This window comes from Nicotiana tomentosiformis, chromosome 2 (assembly GCF_000390325.3).
Source record: "Nicotiana tomentosiformis chromosome 2, ASM39032v3, whole genome shotgun sequence".
Taxonomy (NCBI): domain Eukaryota; kingdom Viridiplantae; phylum Streptophyta; class Magnoliopsida; order Solanales; family Solanaceae; genus Nicotiana; species Nicotiana tomentosiformis.
This window is the reverse complement of record NC_090813.1, coordinates 165,873,568-165,892,139: the sequence shown is the minus strand read 5'-3', so window position 1 is coordinate 165,892,139 and position 18,572 is coordinate 165,873,568. Positions and strand designations below refer to the sequence as shown.

The following is an 18,572-nucleotide window of genomic DNA, read 5'->3' as shown; positions in this document are numbered from 1 at the left end:
ATGATCCACGTACCATGCCATGTCACCTCGATGATAGTGTAATGCTTCGGGAAAAAAAAATACTAATTTGAATTTAGTTTAATACTTTGAATGTGCTAACAAATATAGGAAACACTATTTTGCATCAACGACAATTAAGAAAATAATTATTGGTCATGTTAATACTTATATGCATTTTTCGGGGTTACATGGACGGAGTATGAGAATTAAATTGAAAAGGAGAGATGGAACTCAAAAATATATACAAGTCAATATTGTGGTTGGCAACATGTAATAATACTCTAATCATCACATGAAATAAATATATTATAATAATTATCTTAGTCATTATATAATCAAATTGGCCAACATATTTTGAATACAAATTAAGAAGGCTATGAGTAAAGCTGAAAATCACCTTAGAACTCCCATGGAGTAAACACAAAATGGGCCAAATTTGGTCTTTATAAGTGTATTGCACTTATAATAACTTTTCTTTCATACTCCAAGTCAAATGAAATTAAGGAAGATGGGAGGAGTATGTGTCCTATGAAGAGCTATTTCCAGCCAATACTACTCATTCTAAATAGAAACATTTTAGAACTCTCTTTGAGTTCTTTCAACAGGGTCACGACCAAGTTCCATACCTAGTATTTCAAGGTAAATTCCTACAACTATTTGTGTTAATCTAAGTTAGCTAACACTTAAACTAATGCCAAAATATATTGGGATTAGTTAGATTCTAACAAGACCATCAAGAACTTCCACAAGAACTCAAGCTAGGGCTTTGTTTGAAAGAGGTAATTTTCTTACCCCATCTCTGAATATAATCATGGATTGAGTATCTTGAAGGTATTGTGAAGTGAAAATTACTACTTTTATTGAAGATTTATGCAATGTCTTAAAGTGTGTAATGTTCAAGCTAGAGCTAAATTAAGGAAGAAGATGAATAGTGAAATTTAAGGGAAATTTGAGTTGAATAATTATTCCACCAATTTCAATAGCTTAATTAGCGCCATAAAATGAATTATTGGACATGGCTTATCGATTAAACGAAGGAATGAAATTTTGGGTGGCTTCTAGCTAGCTTTGGCCACTAAATGGATTATGTTGGATTCTTGTGAGCATGAATTGATGTTAAATGGTTGAATGGTGATAGATTGAACACGTTTGGGACATCGTTGAGTACGTGGAGCTTACGTTAGAAGTTTCGAGGCTAACTTAGGGTATGCCGAGCTTTAAGCTATATTGCATTTTTTTTTGGAAGACTTTATGTCTTGATAGAATAAAATGCATAAGGTTCACCTGTACGTGTGTGACAAGCTTACATGACTTGCCCCGCGACTTAAGTAATGAAAAACTTGGCATAAAATTTCTAAGAGTTGGAAATACTAACAAGTTTGGTATTCTTTTTTTTATGGACTGAATAACTTGTCTTTAGTGCATTGCGATATTGAGATATTTTCTTTATTTTATTATCGACATAAATTCATGGCTCACTTTAGGATGATGAGATTGAATTCTCCTTCTCGATTTTTATTGAATTAAGGAATAGACACACTTGAATTAAAGATCGAAAGTTTGGTTACCGAGTCATGAGTGACAATAAATTAATTGATTATTATATACTTAAAACATAGACGGAAGGGCTATGTATCCTTTGATTGGGTCATTGAAACATAGACATAAGGCCTATGTAGTCTATTGTCGTATACTTGAAAACAGAGACGGAAGGGCTATATACTCTATTATTATACACATGAAACACATACATAAGGACTGTGTACTATAACAACTGAGATTCTGAAACATAGTGGAAAGACTATGTACCATTCAGTTACTTAATATAAGTTAATGGTTCTAATTATACCTTGAAAGATTTATGCTTACATTTGATATCTTTGATAAATTTTATTGTTTAAATTGATTTATCTCACTTATGCATTTAATATTTTTATTGTGTATCTCTTGCCCCACCATGAGTGGTTGGTTATGATGCATATCTGAGTATTTCAATGCTCAGGTATCCTTTATTTAATTGATGTCAGGTTTGACAGATGGTCGAGTGCAGGGCGGTCAGCGTACGAGCTAGAGTTCCTGCATCTTCCTTCTTTTGGTGAGCCCACATTTGTACTCGTGGGACTACTCCATTTCAGTTGTATATTTTGGTATAGTGCGAGCTAGCCTCGTACCTTTATTATCTCATTTGTAGTGTCATAAAGGCTCCATAGATGACTTGTATTATTTTTGGGTTATAGGTACTTATGTGATCTTACGAATGACGTTTTATTTCATATCTTGGTTTATGGTTGACCGTCCGTTTATTCATACAATATCCATTTCACTTCCTCATTTAATCTTGATATTAACTAAATAAATTATGGCATGTGGGCACAATATGGGTGATTGATTATGTCATTTAGGTTCGCTCGGTCCAGGTGGTAGGTACTGGGTGCAGGCCACGTCTCATCCAGTTTTTGGGGCGTGACAGATAGTCTACGTGTCATGTCTTTTTTCCACTAATACAACCATCATCACCCACCATTATTAACTATCACCACCTACCACTATCCTCAACCACAATCACTATTGCTACCAATCACCACGAGCTACTATCCAAAATATCAGATTAATTAATATTTTATTTTAATTTATATTTATTAATTTTTAAATAAAGATAAATTTTATATATTCAGATGTTTAAAAAATAAACAGTCTTAATCATTTAATATTCAAATATTAAAATACATCTTAATATTCAGACTCAAATATATTAATCTTAATAGACATATGTATTCAAAAAATAAGGATGGATTTTCAAGTTTATCCAAAAGATTATAATAACAAAATAAACACTACACGTAAGTATGTCCAGTTCGGCTCGGCGCATTCGCATATAGAGGTTAATCTGCCAGAACCCAAACGTCCCCTTTTTTCCGCAGACGTGTCGATGATTCGGACGCTTCAAGCTCGTCTGGCAATTCTCTCCAACGCTTCAGTAAATCTCTCTCCCTCTCTCCTTTGCCCCAACACCCGTTATTATTAAGGTGAGATTGTTTTCACTTTCTTCAGGTATCGTTGGCATCACTATCCCAAAGCTTCTCCAGAAACCATGGAAGGTACTTACTCTATTTCATTTTTCTTCAAACGTTCATTTGGGTTAATTTGCAAATTTGTGTTACGGACCTTTAGATTAATTTAAATCATGGGCTCACTCTTTCTTTATTGACACTGTTAAATTAAGTTCTAATTTACTAACTAGTACTATATGTTTGTTCTAGTAGGTTTAATATCTTGTCAATATAAAATTGAAAAGGAAAACGAAGTGATTTTGGCAGTCGGGTCTTGTAATCCCTCATGAGTCATGAAATACACTTACTAGCTCAGTCCAGTCCTGTCAAATGTGAGAAATGCTTGAGGTCGTTAATGGAGGAAGGTTCTAGAAGTATGATCTGTTATTGAGAATGAGCAAATCTGCTCTCCACTACAACATAACAGTCGATATATACAAGAGAAGAAAGAAGAGAAAGAGCTAATGACTAAACTGCCCTTAACTTACAAATAACAACCTAACTAACTTCTTAGCCAACTAACTAATCACGTGCATCTCACATGCCATATCATAATATGCCCCCTCAAGCTGGAGGGTGCAGAACATTGAACACTCCAAGCTTGCCAAGTAGATGAATGTGTTGAGCAGTCCCTAATGCTTTCGTTAATAAGTCTGCCTGGTGCTCCCTAGTATTAACATGCACTCTCTTGACCATCCCTTTCTTGATTTTGTCTCGAATGAAGTGGCAGTCTATCTCTATGTGCTTTGTTCTTTCATGAAGCACAGGATTTGCTGCAAGTTGAATGACTGACTTGCTATCACGGAAAACTGTGACTGGTTGTGCTATGTCCTCACCTAATTCCTTAAACAAACCGAGCAACCATGTTAATTCTGCAATGCTTGCAGCCGTACTTCTGTACTCTGCTTCGACTGAGCTCCTTGAGACAGTCTGTTGCGTCTTCGATTTCCAAGAGATCAATGAGTTGCCAAACTTGATAACATAATCAGTGACAGACCTTCTAGTGTCAATGCATGCAGCTCAGTCTGAGTCACACCAACATGTAAGTTCCTTTGCATAGTCAAATTTCAGTAGCACACCTTACCCTGGAGCATTCTTCAAGTACCTCACAACTCTCAAGGCAGCATCCCAGTGAGACCTTTTAGGTGCTTGCATAAACTGGCTCAAAGCTTGTACAACATAGTTAATGTCAGGCTTTGTTATGGTGACATATAGAAGTTTTCCCACTAGCCTTTGATAAGTGTTAACATCCTATAAAGGCACATCTCCTGTGATTCCATTTGCTTGATCATACTCTATTGAAGTTAGCTTTGAGTTAACTTCCAATGGTGTGCATGCATGTTTGGCTCCACTCAATCCCATATCTGATATCAACTCCGACACTTGCTTTCTTTGATTCAGTAGCACCCCACTCTTAGACCTTAGGACTTTAATTCCCAGGAAGTATTTTAACTCTCCCAGATCCTTCACTTTAAAGTTCTGATGCAGTATATTCTTGGCTTTCTTGATTAAGCTTGTACTACTTCCTGTGATAAGGAGGTCATCTACATACACAAGAATGACCACTATGCCTTCTTGACTCCTTAGTATGAATAGTGAGTAATTATGATGGCTTTGTACAAAACCAGCCTTCAATAAGGCCTCAGTTAGTTTGATATTCCATTGCGGTGAAGCCTGCTTGAGCCTGTATAGAGACTTCAATAGTTTGCACACTTTATGTTCTCCTTGCCTTCTGAAACCTTCAGGTAACTCCATATACACTTCTTCATATAGATCTCCCTGCAAAAATGCATTATAAACATCCATCTAGTACAAGCCCTAACCTCTTGAAGCAACCAATGAAATAATAGTCCTCACAGTGACCATTTTGGCCACTAGTGAAAAGGTGTTATGGTAGTCCAAGCCTTCTCTTTGACTATACCCTTTTGCAATTAATCTAGCTTTGAATCTCTCTATATCTCCATCTGCTTTGAACTTAATCTTGTACACCCATTTTGATCCACCAACATTCGTTCCTTCTGGTAAGTCTACTATCTTCCATGTGTTGTTGTCTTCTAATGCCTTGACCTCTTGTTTCATTGCTTCTATCCACCTACTGTCCTTCACAGCTTCCTTGAATGTCCTTGGTTCAGTTAGTTGAGAAAAGTTTGCCAAGTAACACTGATAACTTGAACTGGTCTGATCATCGGCCAAGTAGTTTGAAATTGGATAGTTACAACTTGTGTTTCTTTTGGTTGTCACATAGTCCTTCATCCATATTGGCTCTTTGATCTGCCTTGCAGATTTTCTGTCAGGTCTTGAACTTGTTGCACATCCACCTTCCTGTTGATCATTTGCACCTTCCTGCTGATCCTCAATTGCAGTTGGCTCCTCCTACATGTAATTCTGCATATCCTCAGGAACTTCTGCAGCATTCATTTCCTACAGAGTTAATGAATCTGAGTCTAAACCTTCCTGTAATGCATTCTGCCCGTTATTTTGTATAACCACTTCTTCCTCCATTGAGTTTGAAGTGCTTGTTTCCTGCAAGACATTAGCATGTAAAGTAGAGAACAGTAATGGACTCAGTGTTTCTCCACACTCCTGAGTAATTGAATTGTTCTCATTTATCTTAGCAAATGGGAACTTAGATTCTCTAAATACAACATCTCTGCTTGGAAAAAATTGTTTGGTGAGTGGATCAAGTAGAATGTAGCCTTTCTGAGTCTTAGAATACCCCATAAGAACAGGTGCTTTGGCCCTTTCTGCAAACTTATCTCCTTTAACTAAATTTGTTGGGGGGATTTGCAGTCGTACCCTATATTTGTGCCACCTTTTAACCTGTACCCTATTTTTAAAAATTATTGATTTGGTAGCCAGCTAACAAAAAATCCGTAATAATATGACAATTATACCCCTGACAAAAGATATAAAACCCGCATCACGCATCAATCGCGTGATCTGCAACCTCATTCGTGAAAAAAGATCTCCTCCTCTCCTCTCAGCAACTTTATCAAAAAATCAGAAACTTGAACCAGATTCATGTTCAAAATCACACTTGCATGAAGTGTTAATCATGGGCTATTACTTTGACAGAATATGGGTTAATTTAATCATGGTCTCACTATTTCTTTATTGGCACTGTTAAATTAAGTTCTGATTTACTAACTAGTACTATATGTTTGTTCTTGTAGGTTTAATATCTTGTCAAAATAAAATTGAAAAGGAAAACGAAGTGATTTTGGCAGTCGGGTCTTGTAATCCCTCATGAGTCATGAAATGCATTTATTAGCTCAGTCCAGTCCACATTTTTAATTGATATTCGGTGTTTATCACTATCTAACTAATAGCAAATCGCCTGATGTTAAGTCTGATGGTGACTTTTATCCCATTGGAGGAGAAACATGTAATGTCATGTAAAAAGAAGGTTTGCATTATAGGTTTTGGAGTGGAGAGTAGGGGACAACATTGGTTAGAAACATCACCCGTGGAACAAACTACCTAATAAGTAATCGACTTTGGGCCTAACTCAACCCCAAAAGCTAGCTTATGAGATGAGAATTGTCCAAGATCATGTAAGGAGACCAAAATCCCATCCCACAACCGACATGAGACAAACTCAACACTACCCGATTTATGGGAAGACTGATCCTTATGTTTTCTATAAGGCTTAAAATAATTACTTTCCGCAATTCGACCATAGTGGGAGTCGAACCCACAACCTCTTGAATCCCGTGTCATACGTGCTAATCATGATGCTTATATTATGTTGCATTACTTTTGTCCCTAATCCGTGAAATGTCTTTGAAGATCTTCCATTTTTCCTATTTTCTGTGGTTCTAGTGTGAATTGTTTACCTTCGAAAATTAGTCATGGCGCTCCCCCTTCCCCCCCCCCCCCCCAAAAAAAAAAAAAACCTAGAAATTAAATTTAAGTCATGACTCCCTCTTTCTAGATATGTTAGTATTTTCCTCTACTTCTGTTTCTCTCATTAGTTTCAAGTACCTTCGGTTTGCTTGGACACGGGTGCGGGTGTCCGACACGGGTACGGATCTAGAGGTCGGATCCTTCGAGATGTAAATTCTAAGATTCGGGGATACAGATCCTAGTACGGATAAATGTGCGGAGATCCGGCTAAAAATAATACAAAAAAAATAAAAATATAAAAATATCTCTAAATTACGAGAAATTTTGTGGAATACTTACGTATAGCTTGTAAAGTGTAGATTTCTTTTTTATTCTCAAGTTGTAGATAAGTAAATGATTGATTTCCTAGATAAGGCATGCTATTTTCTTCAAATTTACCCTAGTTTTGGTTATGATTTCGGGAATCAAATTGTATCTCGTCTCGAATTTTTCCGTCTGTCGCGGTCAAAGTACTCAAAATTGTTTGACCAGATCCGGTACGGATCCCATACCCACATCCATACTAGTGTTGTGTCGACATGGGTGCGGCACCTAAACTGCCGTGTCGGAGTAACTTAAATCTAGGAGGATATGAAGATCGACGGGGATGTCATACACCGTATAGGGGTGAGGTGGATGAAATGGAGGTTAGCATCTGGAGTCCTGTGTGACAAGAAAGTGCCACCGCTACTCAAAGGTAAGTTTTATAGAGCGGTGGTTAGACCGGCCATGTTGTATGAGGCTGAGTGTTGGCCAGTTAAGAATTCACATATCCAGAAGATGAAAGTAGTAGAAATGAGGATGTCGAGGTGGATGTGCGGGCACACTAGGATGGATTAGATTAGGAATGAAGATATTTGGGAGAAGATGAGCGTGGTTCCCATGGATGACAAGATGCTGGAAGCGAGGCCCAGATGGTTCGGGCACGTACAGAGGAGAAACCCAGATGCCCCGGTAAGGAGGTGCGAGCGGTTGGCGTTGGTGGGTACGAGGAGAGATAGAGGGCGGCCTAAGAAATATTGGGGAGAGGTGATCAGGCGAGATATGGCGAGGCTTCAGATCTCCGAGGATATGGCCCTCGATAGGAAGCTGTGGAGGTCGAGCATTAAGGTTGTAGGTTAGGAGGTAGTTGAGCATATTTCTAACTCGTACCAGTGTGAGGCTAGTCTGATAGGATGTTGTCTTAGACTGCTAGTGGTCAATGTTGTGTTTACCCTATTCCGTTTTCATAGTAACGAGCCTTATTTACTGGTTATTGTTTTTGCTTTCCATCTATTTACTGGTTCTTGTGATGTTATTATTTCTATGGTTTTTATTGATTTTATTGATGATACTGATATATTGTCTCTTTTCGTCTTCTTGAGCAGAGGGTCTATCAGAAACAACCTCTCTACCCCCTCGGGGTAGAGGTAAGGTCTGCGTACGCACTACCCTCCGCAGACCCCACTTGTGGGAGTTTACTGGGTCGTTATTGTTGTTGTTTCTGTTTCCCTCATTAAAGTTCTATACCTGCTCCCTCGCCCCAATTCACACCTGTGCACCTAATTCGAGAGATAATTATTCCGTGTGCATAATTTTATAAATATGTACAGCTCAAATATACGTGTGGCTGGAACTGGGGTAGTGTGCAGTCAGGTTGCAGTGTCAGCAAATACTAACACACATAACGGGATTAAGACTCTGTGTTCAGCTGCAGGTGCGTCATTGGATCTCATCAGCAATTTCTTGTATATCTGATTGTTAAATCTATGAAGTTCAGTGGGGTCCATTCTGATGATGCATTATACGCAATGGTCGAACACACGAATCATGGCCATCAAAATAATAGAGGGAACAAGTTTTGAGTCAAAGGATGAAGATAATCTTATATAAATAAACAGTGACAAAGCAATTTAAACAGGCTTTAAAGAAAAGAGAGTAATGTCCATTTTGTCGAACAGTATTTAAAAACCCTAGAAAAGCGCATGCTTCTGTATTTTTAGATTATGGTACACTAGACGCACTTTCGAGTGGTTAGGATATTAGTTTTAGTTATTAGGTCCTGTGTTCTACTTAATTTCATCGCATTACACTTCAGATCTGTCAGCAGATAATATATACCTTACTTATGTTAAGTCCGAGAATTTAAGCTGCTCTACTACATTGGATGAGCTAATAGTTATTAACAGTTCTAATGACTTGTCGTTGATATTTGATTATAACATTGGTGCTGCTATTTCTACAGAATGCATTTCTGGGGTAAGGATGCCGGTGAGTTGGGGCTGGTGGGTTAAGTCTTCCCCTGGAAAACTTTTGCCCTGCCTTGCCCTGGCCTGTTTAAGCTGTGCCCCACTTTCCAGCTACTTGTCTCTTTTATTTATTTATTTTTCTAAATTTTTCCTATCAAAATTAAATATTTCTTTCATTTTATCCTTTAGCATCATCTCTAATTTCTTTAATTTTCTAATTTATTAGTTTCTGATTTTGTGTTCTTTTCTAATCTCAATTGCAACACGATATTAATGAGACTGTAGGCTTTCTTCCTCTCTTTGTGGAATAGCCCATGTTCCTTTTCGTGATGTTGGAATTTTGTGACTTAAAAAGCAGGGAACATGGACTACTTCATAGTAACTCTCTTGAAAAGCCCAAAATAAAAGGCACAAAAGTTTCTTCACATTACAGATACCTGTCTCATTTTCACTAAAATATTGTGCAACAGTGCCATGTTAAAATCAATGTCATTAAAATATTGATTCTCAAGATTTACCCGATACATGTGCTGGTGGGAGGCTAAGTTGCTCGGACTCTTCACTTTCAGTGCCGCACCCGTGTCGACACGACGTGGATGTGGGTATGGGTGTGGGATCCGTGTCGGATCTGGTCAACCGATTTTGGGTACTTTAACCAAAATCAACGAAGAAATTTGGGATAGATACAATGATTTTTGAAAACAAATCAAAAGTTAGGGTGATATGGAAGAAAATCGAAATACCTTGTAAGTTTTTCACATAATGTCTCATAATTTAGACATATTTTTATAACTCTATTTTTAAATAATTGAATTATTTTTAGCCGAATCCCCGCACCCGTATCTGTACCCCCGAATCATTAAATTTAGATCATGAAGGATTTGACCTCTAGATCCGCACCCGAGTCCGAGCAACTTAGGTGGGAGGTAGCAGGTACCCGATAGAACTAGTTGAGGTGCGCACAAGCTTGTCCGGACACCACTGTTATCAAAGGGCAGTCCGGTGTTCGAAACATTCTGCGTTTACGCAGAGTCCGGGAAGGGTCGCACCCCAATGGGGTGTAATATAGGCTGTATACCCTAATGCAAGCATCAATTGCTGCTGATTCCACGGCTCTAACCTGTGACCTATAGGTCACACGGAGACACCATCATTATCAAAAAAAAAATCTTGAAAATAACCTCTCTGCGATCCACTTCAGTGTTTACTCGGACGTGTATGGACAACAGCATGTATTGAAAAACCAAAGCATCTAGGCTGTTTTTTGGCACAGAAATACCCCTTTCCCTCGGATGTTTCCAAAACAACACCATGCAAATCCAACTTCCTGAAAGTTTATCTTTCTACGATTCATTTAAGCATTGGCCAGATAGAGGGAAAATTATAGCTTTTGAAAAAATGGAAAAAGAATCAATTGACCCAGAAAAGTGGAAACCAATTTCTTTTTCATCGCAAATAGATTCTTATGAAGCTCACATAGTAGCAAAGCATCTGCTTGTATTCTAACACATCAGCATCAGTATTGCTGAAATGAAAAATACAATCTTGAAGGGATGTTAAGACGACAAAGGTTTTGAGAACTCACCCCAATGAAGTTTGAATGAAACATCGACGAGCCCACGTCAATGTGTGAGCCCTTTTTTCCTATTGTGCTGACCTGCCCCTTGCATTGCCCCATTAAAACTTTTCAAGAATTATGTTTTGCCCTGCTCCGCCTGCTTAAATGTTCCCATGGCTTACCCTGGGTTTTCCATTCCCTTATTGCCATCCCTATTCTGGGATCTATTACTCCATAAATCATGTGTGGCAGTATTGCTTATTTTAGTTTTCCTTTTTTTGGGTGGGGGCGATTGATGGTGGTGGGAGTAGGAGGAGTTTTCTTAGCTTGATGAGTTTGTTTTCAAAAGAAATGATAGCTGCAATGACTTTTAGTTTACCTGTTAAATGGGTATTTCAGATTTGTCAACTAAGAAGTGTGTGCCATGCAACGCAAAGGATTTGAGGCCTATGAGTGAAGAAGCTGCGAACCAGTTGATGTGGCAGGTTTGAAGTTAAACATGTTTTCACGACATAGTCCTTTACATTTTGCTAATATTCGTTTGTGCAGGTGACAGGTTGGGATTTGCTGAATGATGGTGGCACACTAAAGCTGCATAGATCCTGGAAAGTCAAGACTTTCAGCAAAGGATTAGAGTTCTTTCAAGAGGTAGCAAATGTTGCAGAAGCTGAAGGTATATGTACTCTCGTCAACCTTTCTTATATGCACTATCCAGTTGTTACTATTTGATGTATCTCGTACCGTAAGTTTACCTTTCATTAGACTTGTTTTACATTTTCTGTGTTGTGCACAATGTGTTGTTTTACTTGCTTTATTTAATTTCTTTTCCTTTTGCTTTTGACAGCAAGCTACCTTCCCTATAAAATTCTGGAATTTTGAGTCATACTGAACTTCCTTTAGAACATGCAGATGTTACTAAAAATCAAAGTACTGTTGGTGTATCAGCTAAAAGGGGATATGGAAATATTGTTGAAGGGATAGACGAAAGTTTGCATGAGGAAGATGTTAAAAAAAATGATTTCACTCTTTATTATGAGTTGTGGAATGAGGCTTTCGCAATGTGTCCGGATTTGATTTTGGGAGTTCAAAGTCTCTTATATGAATGACTCTGGCTTGTCATTCCAAGTTGACTTGTAGTTTCTTTTGGTCTTCTAATTAACGTTTCCTGAGTCAGTTTTTTTTCTACTTTTTATTATTGGAAAATGTTCACAAACACTTTATTCTCATCATTGTTGGATGGTGATTTTAAGTTAGGAAGTTGTGTTATTTATGCAGGTCATCATCCAGATCTTCATCTCGTTGGGTGGAATAATGTGATAATTGACATATGGACGCATTCTGTGGGTAAGAATTGTCAATTGAACAATTTTCACTCTATTTATTTTTCATCAGCATTTGGAAGCACAAGTTTCTATTCAGTCCCTAGTTTGTTAGCTATATTTTCTAGGATAAGTCTATTGCTGATCTAAGTATAAACTAATGCAATTCATGAAGACCTTTTCTGTTTTGTTTGATGAACTCATTAGAACTCACCTGCAAAGAGGATGGATGACTTAGCGTTGAACTAGCTACTTTATATCAGTTACAGGCTTTATGTGATTCCTTGACCAGTGTACTCCTACGTTAGATGCGATCGAATGTCTATGAAATAACAAGATTTTTGGAAAATTTTCTGTTTGATATGCACTGAACTGTTTGGGTATGTTATTTAAAATGTTGACAAGTTGTTTTTCATGGAAAGCTTAAGTGTTTAATTTTTGATAATTGCTGCAGGTGGACTCACAGAAAATGATTTCATACTTGCTGCCAAAATTAATGGGCTTGACGTGCAGCACCTTCTCAGCAAGAAAACTGCCAAATCAGCACAAAGCAGTGCTTAATCTTCCAAATTTACGGTTGTACTATGATAGTAGTTTCTCTCATCAACGTTTGAGCTAAACCTTTGTTACCAAAGCATTGAAATTTTAGAGGACATGCCTCTTTCCAATACTAATCACTAAAATTTAGTAGTGAATGATCCACTTTAGCAGTGTGAATGATCCACTTTAATGGATTTTAGTTATTTTTACACGAATTCACATTTTAATATTAATTAACAATAAAATCGATCATATTAGCTTTTACAATCTCTTTAAATATGTTCATTGAAAATATAACAAATACTTCGAGATTTTTTTACTGCAAGTGCAATTTTGAAGAAAAAAGTTAATTTCTTTTATATCTAAAAAATTAAATATTGTGGACTAAGAAAAAAAGAAGCTATAAATTAATTAAAGTGAATAGGAGGGATAAAATTAGTGTACATTGAGATGAAGAAAGTAATCTCTTTAAGAATTAAGTGATAAAATATTGAAATTATCAACCGCCATTGCCAGCTTCCTCCACTAATTACGATTTAGAACCATTATTGTCAGCTTCAACACCACTAAGTTTTAGTGGTTCATCAAAGAAATAATTGATGTAACATCAATAAATCAATTTTTTCTTGCATATGATATTTTTATTAAAGTTTTTAAATTATATATTTATTGGTTTTTAATTAAAAAACTATACACATCAGATGTTGCAAAAAAAAAAAAAAAATAGTGTTAATTATTTAGTTTTCAATCTAGATATAACATCTTTATAATTAAATGTGTGTTCAAACTCGTATATTTTTAAAAGAAGAGACATGACTTTAGAATCTGTCACGACCCAAAATCTCAACTAGTCGTGATGGCTCCTAACGCACTTGCTAGGCAAGCCGGACATAACAATAATGAACCAAAATAATAGAAATGACAGAACTAACATCTGTCTAAAACCTTAACATAGCATAATGATACCAATACGTGATAAATTTTACAGAACTGGTAAATACAGAGTCATGAGCTCTAAAACGAAAAAGACAAGTCTAAAAGCTAAATAGCAATGTTGTCTGAAATAAAGAGAACGATACGATATGGAAAGAGACACCAAGACTACGGTCGATAATGCAGCTCTACCTCGTCTCTCGATGATCAACTCAGCTAATAAACTCTGCTTCCAGTGACTGGGTCCGACACCTGAATCTGCACAATTAAGTGTAGAGTGTAGCATGAGTACAATCGATCCCATGTACTCAACAAGTACCTTAACTAACCTCGGCGAGGTAAAAGCAGGAAGAATTATAAATGATACTTGCTATAACTTGTACAGTTCATAAATTAAACAAGTACAAAACAGTAATATGATCAAATCATGAAATCACGGATAAAATCACCTTGGTGCCCACAATTATTTAAGTACTCCGCTTAGTCAATGATACATCATATAAAGATGATATGAAAGTAAATCAGATAAATAATCATGGAAATTGCAAGTAAAGATGAAATGCAATAACCAAACAATACTGGGCAGATTTTCCTCCAAATTTCCAATACAGTACCAAACTACTGATCAGTTTTTCTCAATCCGTATGTACACCATCAAGAGATAAACATGAGAGGGTGACTCTATGGGGATGAATTCTTATCCACACGCTGCACGGACAACTCACATGCCAATAATACCAACCACTCTGGACAACTCACGTGCCAATAATCACAATCCGCCCAACGTGGTCATAGGCTACCAGTCTAGATCATATCACACAAAATCAGATATACAAAAATGCATATACATGATCAATGAATTTCAGGTTTCATACTCCTGGACTAGTATAAACGACATGCTATGGTGGAGGCATGTGCAATATGTACTATCACAACTCAATCAGACAATTTCATCAAGAAGTGGCAGTTTATCAGGTTCAATCAAGAGAATAACCTCAACGTAACCTCAAATGTGGTACAAAATACTTGATAGAAGGGGTACAATTAGGAGGAGCATCACAATATAAATCTTAGAAATCAAATCAAGGTATATCATAGTCTAAGAACTATCCCGAGCATGAAATAATACCCCGATGCACGCATATGAGCTCCGCCCCACACATATGCGCCACTCAGGCAACTAGTGCCTCAACCAAGTTTAGGTAAGATACTTACCTCAAGCAAGCTAAATCACTCCTCTAACAAGCCCTTCCTGCATGAATCAACCTCCGAATGATCCGAATCTAGCCAAATGAACTTAATATAATCAACAAAAGTTATAGGAATTGATTCCAAATTATAAGGCTAAGATCTTTAACCAAAATCAAAAGTCAACACAAAAAGTCAACCTTGGGCCCGCACCTCGGAACCCGAACAAACTCACAAACTCGAAACACCCATTCGATTACGAATTCAACCATACCAATTTCATCTAATTCCGACCTCAAATCGACCTTTAAATTCTCAATTTACAATTTAAAAAAGTTTTTCCTAAAATCCCCAATTTCTTATCTTCAATTTACCAATTAAATGCTAAAACTAAGGACGAAATCATGAAATATAAATAAATCCGAGTCAAAAATACTTATCCCAATCCAAATCATGAAAATTCCCTCCAAAATTACCTAAATCCGAGCTCTACAACTCAAAAATATTTTAAAATGAAAAAAAAATCCTCGAAAATAGAGTATTTATGGTCTGCCTAGACATACCCTTCGCGATCGCGAAGAACAAAATTCTCCAACTGCCAAAACCTCCTTCGCAAATGCAATGTCTTTTGAGTGGTGATTTTACTATTTATTTTGGTCTCTTTTCTTTAATTTTTGTATCCGTTAATTATAATTTGAGATTGTTTATGGTGTGTATTCCTAGATGTTTAGGTAAATGATGCCATGAAGAGAGTTGAATTCAATTGAAGTGGAATTGAGCAAAAAAGATTTAAAAAAAGTGCAAATTCCTTCAGTGATTCTGCATTTGCGGAACACTGTGCGCTTATGCGACCTCGCATCTGTGAAAAGAAGGCCGCATCTGCGAAACTGGGCAATCTTCACTGCGATCGCATGTGCAATTGGTCATCCGCGTCTGCGAAGGCGCTTCTGCGCAAAGGGTCAGCTCCTACGTGTGCGCTTCTGCGCCTCGTGGTCCGCTTCTGCGGAATAGCCAGTTTCCACTCATTATCGCATCTGCGTGCATAATTTCGCATCTGCGATGATCCTTCCGCAGGTGCGGCCAACGGCCTCCAGCTCTGGACAGACTTGGCATTTCACATTTTCACTATCCCAAACCATTTAATACACGACCTAGCTTATTGAAAACACATCGTTTGGCATATCTTTGGCCAGTCTCTGAACATCTTTGACATATCTTGAGAAGAGAACACAAGTTTTGAAGCTAGGGTTCTTGCACACACACTTGCGTCTTGAAGATTTGAAGCTTTTGGTTGAGAATTTCTTACCCATTTATGTTCGTTTCTTCATTTCCTTGCTTTGTATTGTATATCTAAGTGTGTAGTATTTTTGCAACACTTGAATCTTATTTATGGAAATATTCATATTTAAAGTGTGGATTAAATATCTTGTTGTGCTTATGTATTGAACAATTTTTATTTATTATGAAGTGAGTTATTGTTTCTTTAATTATTCTTGTTCTTTAATGTTTCCAAAGGGATTAGCTAACCCTAGGACTCGCCCATTTACTTCGAATTAATTTTGGGAAAGATAATTTGGAGTTGGGAAAGATTTAACTGTCACGCCCCGAACGTGGGGGGGGGGGGGAAGGAGAGACCGGCACCCGATGCCTCACCTATCCTTACGTACCAACTTGCGACTAAGAGATTCTAAACATATAATGTCATATCTTGGCCAGGGGCCGCATTGCAAGACAATTGCGAATGTTCACTAAACATCAAAAGCTGGGCCGACAAGGCTGTCATAACTACTACAGCTGGCAAATCAACAAAATATACATACAAGGCCTACAAGCCCAACATACTACACTAACTGACAGGATATGTCTACAAGCCTCTACTAATGGATGTACTGTGATCGGAACAGGGCCCCGACCTACTCATAACATATATACATATATACACAAGATGTACATAAAGCTCTAGACCCGGCAACTCTGAAGGGCATGAAGCTTACCGATCAAGCTGACTTCGGGCAATACCTAATGTGGAGGTCTACCCGTCTGTCTGTCTGAACCTGCACGCATGAAATGCAGCGCCCCAAAAAAGAAACGTCAGTACGAAATAATGTACCGAGTATATAAGTCAATATACTGAAAGCTGAAGCTGAACTAATAATATAATAACTGAAAGTAACTGGGAGTCAAAGATAATCTGAAGATATGCTCACCTGCTGGTACTGATTCAACTTTCTCAATATAGTAAGTAAAATAGTTGTCCGGCCCTATAAGGCTTAGTGTGTGTGTGTGTGTGTGTATATATATATATATATATATATATATATATATATATATATATATATATATATATATATATATACTGCTCTGCCGTAGTAGGCTCGCTCATAGGCGCTCGACCATACTAGGCTCTGTATCTCAGCCAACTGGGATCGCTCATAGGCGCTCGGCCACAGTAGGCTTGGTATATAACTTACCATCTGATCAGAGGTTGCCCAATAGGGGCCTGCCCATCGATTATAGCTCGATGGTAATGAAAATACTGTAATACTGTATATATATGCTCTCTGCTCTCTTGACTGGAACAAGACAATACTCAATTGAATATGAAGTCCCAATAAGGGAGAATACTATAACTTATGAGACTAGGAAATATACGTAAATTCAGGAATATGAATTTCTCTTTATGCCTCGTTATCAAACTCATGTGGTTACGAGATCATGCCAAAATGAAGGAAGGGCTTAGCCTTAACATACTTGAGTCGATTCTCTTGACAATCTCTCCAACACACATTGATTGCCACAAAACATGTAACGTCGGATCGAAATAGGGAGAACTCCGTATGATATTCTTGAGAAAGATTGTATCGTACTTCCTTAGAATCGAAATCTCACGTTGCGGTAACATTAGGTTGACTTCGTATGAAATCTTTGAATCAATTTTGTTGCTATTGCAACATTAGCTTTGCTGAAGCTTTAAGAATGAGAATTCCATCCTAATATGCATTTCTCCTTAATGAATTGGGGGGGGGGGGGGGGGATTGTATCATAGTTAAGAGACGCCAATTTTGGCAAGGTTTTGATTACTTAGTTTCTTCTCTAAATGCCACCATGTCAAAGTGATTTAATAGTCACTTTAATGGATCACATGTTACTGCCACGCGATGTTCTTATCCAAAATATTTTAGATAATTACCAATTTACCCGCATAATTAAGAATTATCTCAAATTACTTAAAATACTACTCACTTTTAACATACTTTATACATATTACTATCATGGTCATGTGGTACTATATGAAATAAATACATACATTATTATTTCATTAAAACATCCATGTAAAAATACATATATTTTCTCAACTTTTAATTTCCCTAATCTCATATAAAGAGTAAAAATTTTTGTACGCTTAATTCTTAAAATGGTAAAAAGATAACCTTCTTTTCTTGTGCGAAAATAATTTCTATCTTTACAATAAAGAAAATTTCATAAACTTTCTTATATTATGAGTATAATTTACCATATCCGAAAATAGTAATAATGGTAACTATCCAAAATTATACTTATAAAACTTTTTACTAAAATACTCCACTTAAAAGAAAATACCACGCTAACATAATATCTAACGGTATCAAGGTTGTTAAACTTACGGGGTCTTATAATAATATAGTCACAAATCCTCTATAACCTCATGAATGGTCTTAATCCCTTCAAGCTCATATGGATTACTACGACTTATCCTAATATTAAAGTACGGGATGTAACATTAACAAGAACTTGAGGCGTTAACCCTCACTATATAGATTCTACCTAGGGATAGGATTGAACTACTTGTAGCCATATTCGGGTGTGCTTAATCTTTTAATTGTGTTAGGGA

General features: G+C 37.0%; 1 protein-coding gene across 5 annotated transcripts; it reads left to right on the top strand.

The window, feature by feature from the left end:
* The first annotated feature begins 417 nt into the window (after positions 1–417).
* Positions 418–12,735, top strand: LOC104109559 (pterin-4-alpha-carbinolamine dehydratase 2, mitochondrial). Of its 5 annotated transcripts, none has more exons than XM_070196297.1 (8): positions 418–639; positions 715–779; positions 2,028–2,095; positions 8,528–8,631; positions 11,121–11,206; positions 11,271–11,394; positions 11,997–12,065; positions 12,495–12,735. In XM_070196297.1, the coding sequence occupies exons 3-8, from the start codon at positions 2,037–2,039 to the stop codon at positions 12,599–12,601; spliced, it is 549 nt and encodes a 182-aa protein (XP_070052398.1). In that variant the 5' UTR covers positions 418–639; positions 715–779; positions 2,028–2,036; the 3' UTR covers positions 12,602–12,735. The 5 variants fall into 5 exon arrangements, with proteins under 5 accessions (XP_070052398.1, XP_033515428.1, XP_070052397.1 ...); XM_033659537.2 differs by lacking the exon at positions 8,528–8,631 and adding an exon at positions 3,052–3,098 and having other exon boundaries at positions 468–639; positions 719–779; XM_070196296.1 differs by having other exon boundaries at positions 475–639; positions 719–779.
* Positions 12,736–18,572: the final 5,837 nt, after the last annotated feature.

Bases quoted from the DNA above. Each gene is read 5' to 3' on its own strand.
- LOC104109559 (XM_018775380.3), top strand. From the start codon at position 2,930: ATGATTCGGACGCTTCAAGCTCGTCTGGCAATTCTCTCCAACGCTTCA. The intron at 3,099-8,527 runs GTACTTACTCTA...AAATATGTACAG, and splicing joins TTCTCCAGAAACCATGGAAG to CTCAAATATACGTGTGGCTG. The intron at 12,066-12,494 runs GTAAGAATTGTC...TAATTGCTGCAG, and splicing joins CATATGGACGCATTCTGTGG to GTGGACTCACAGAAAATGAT.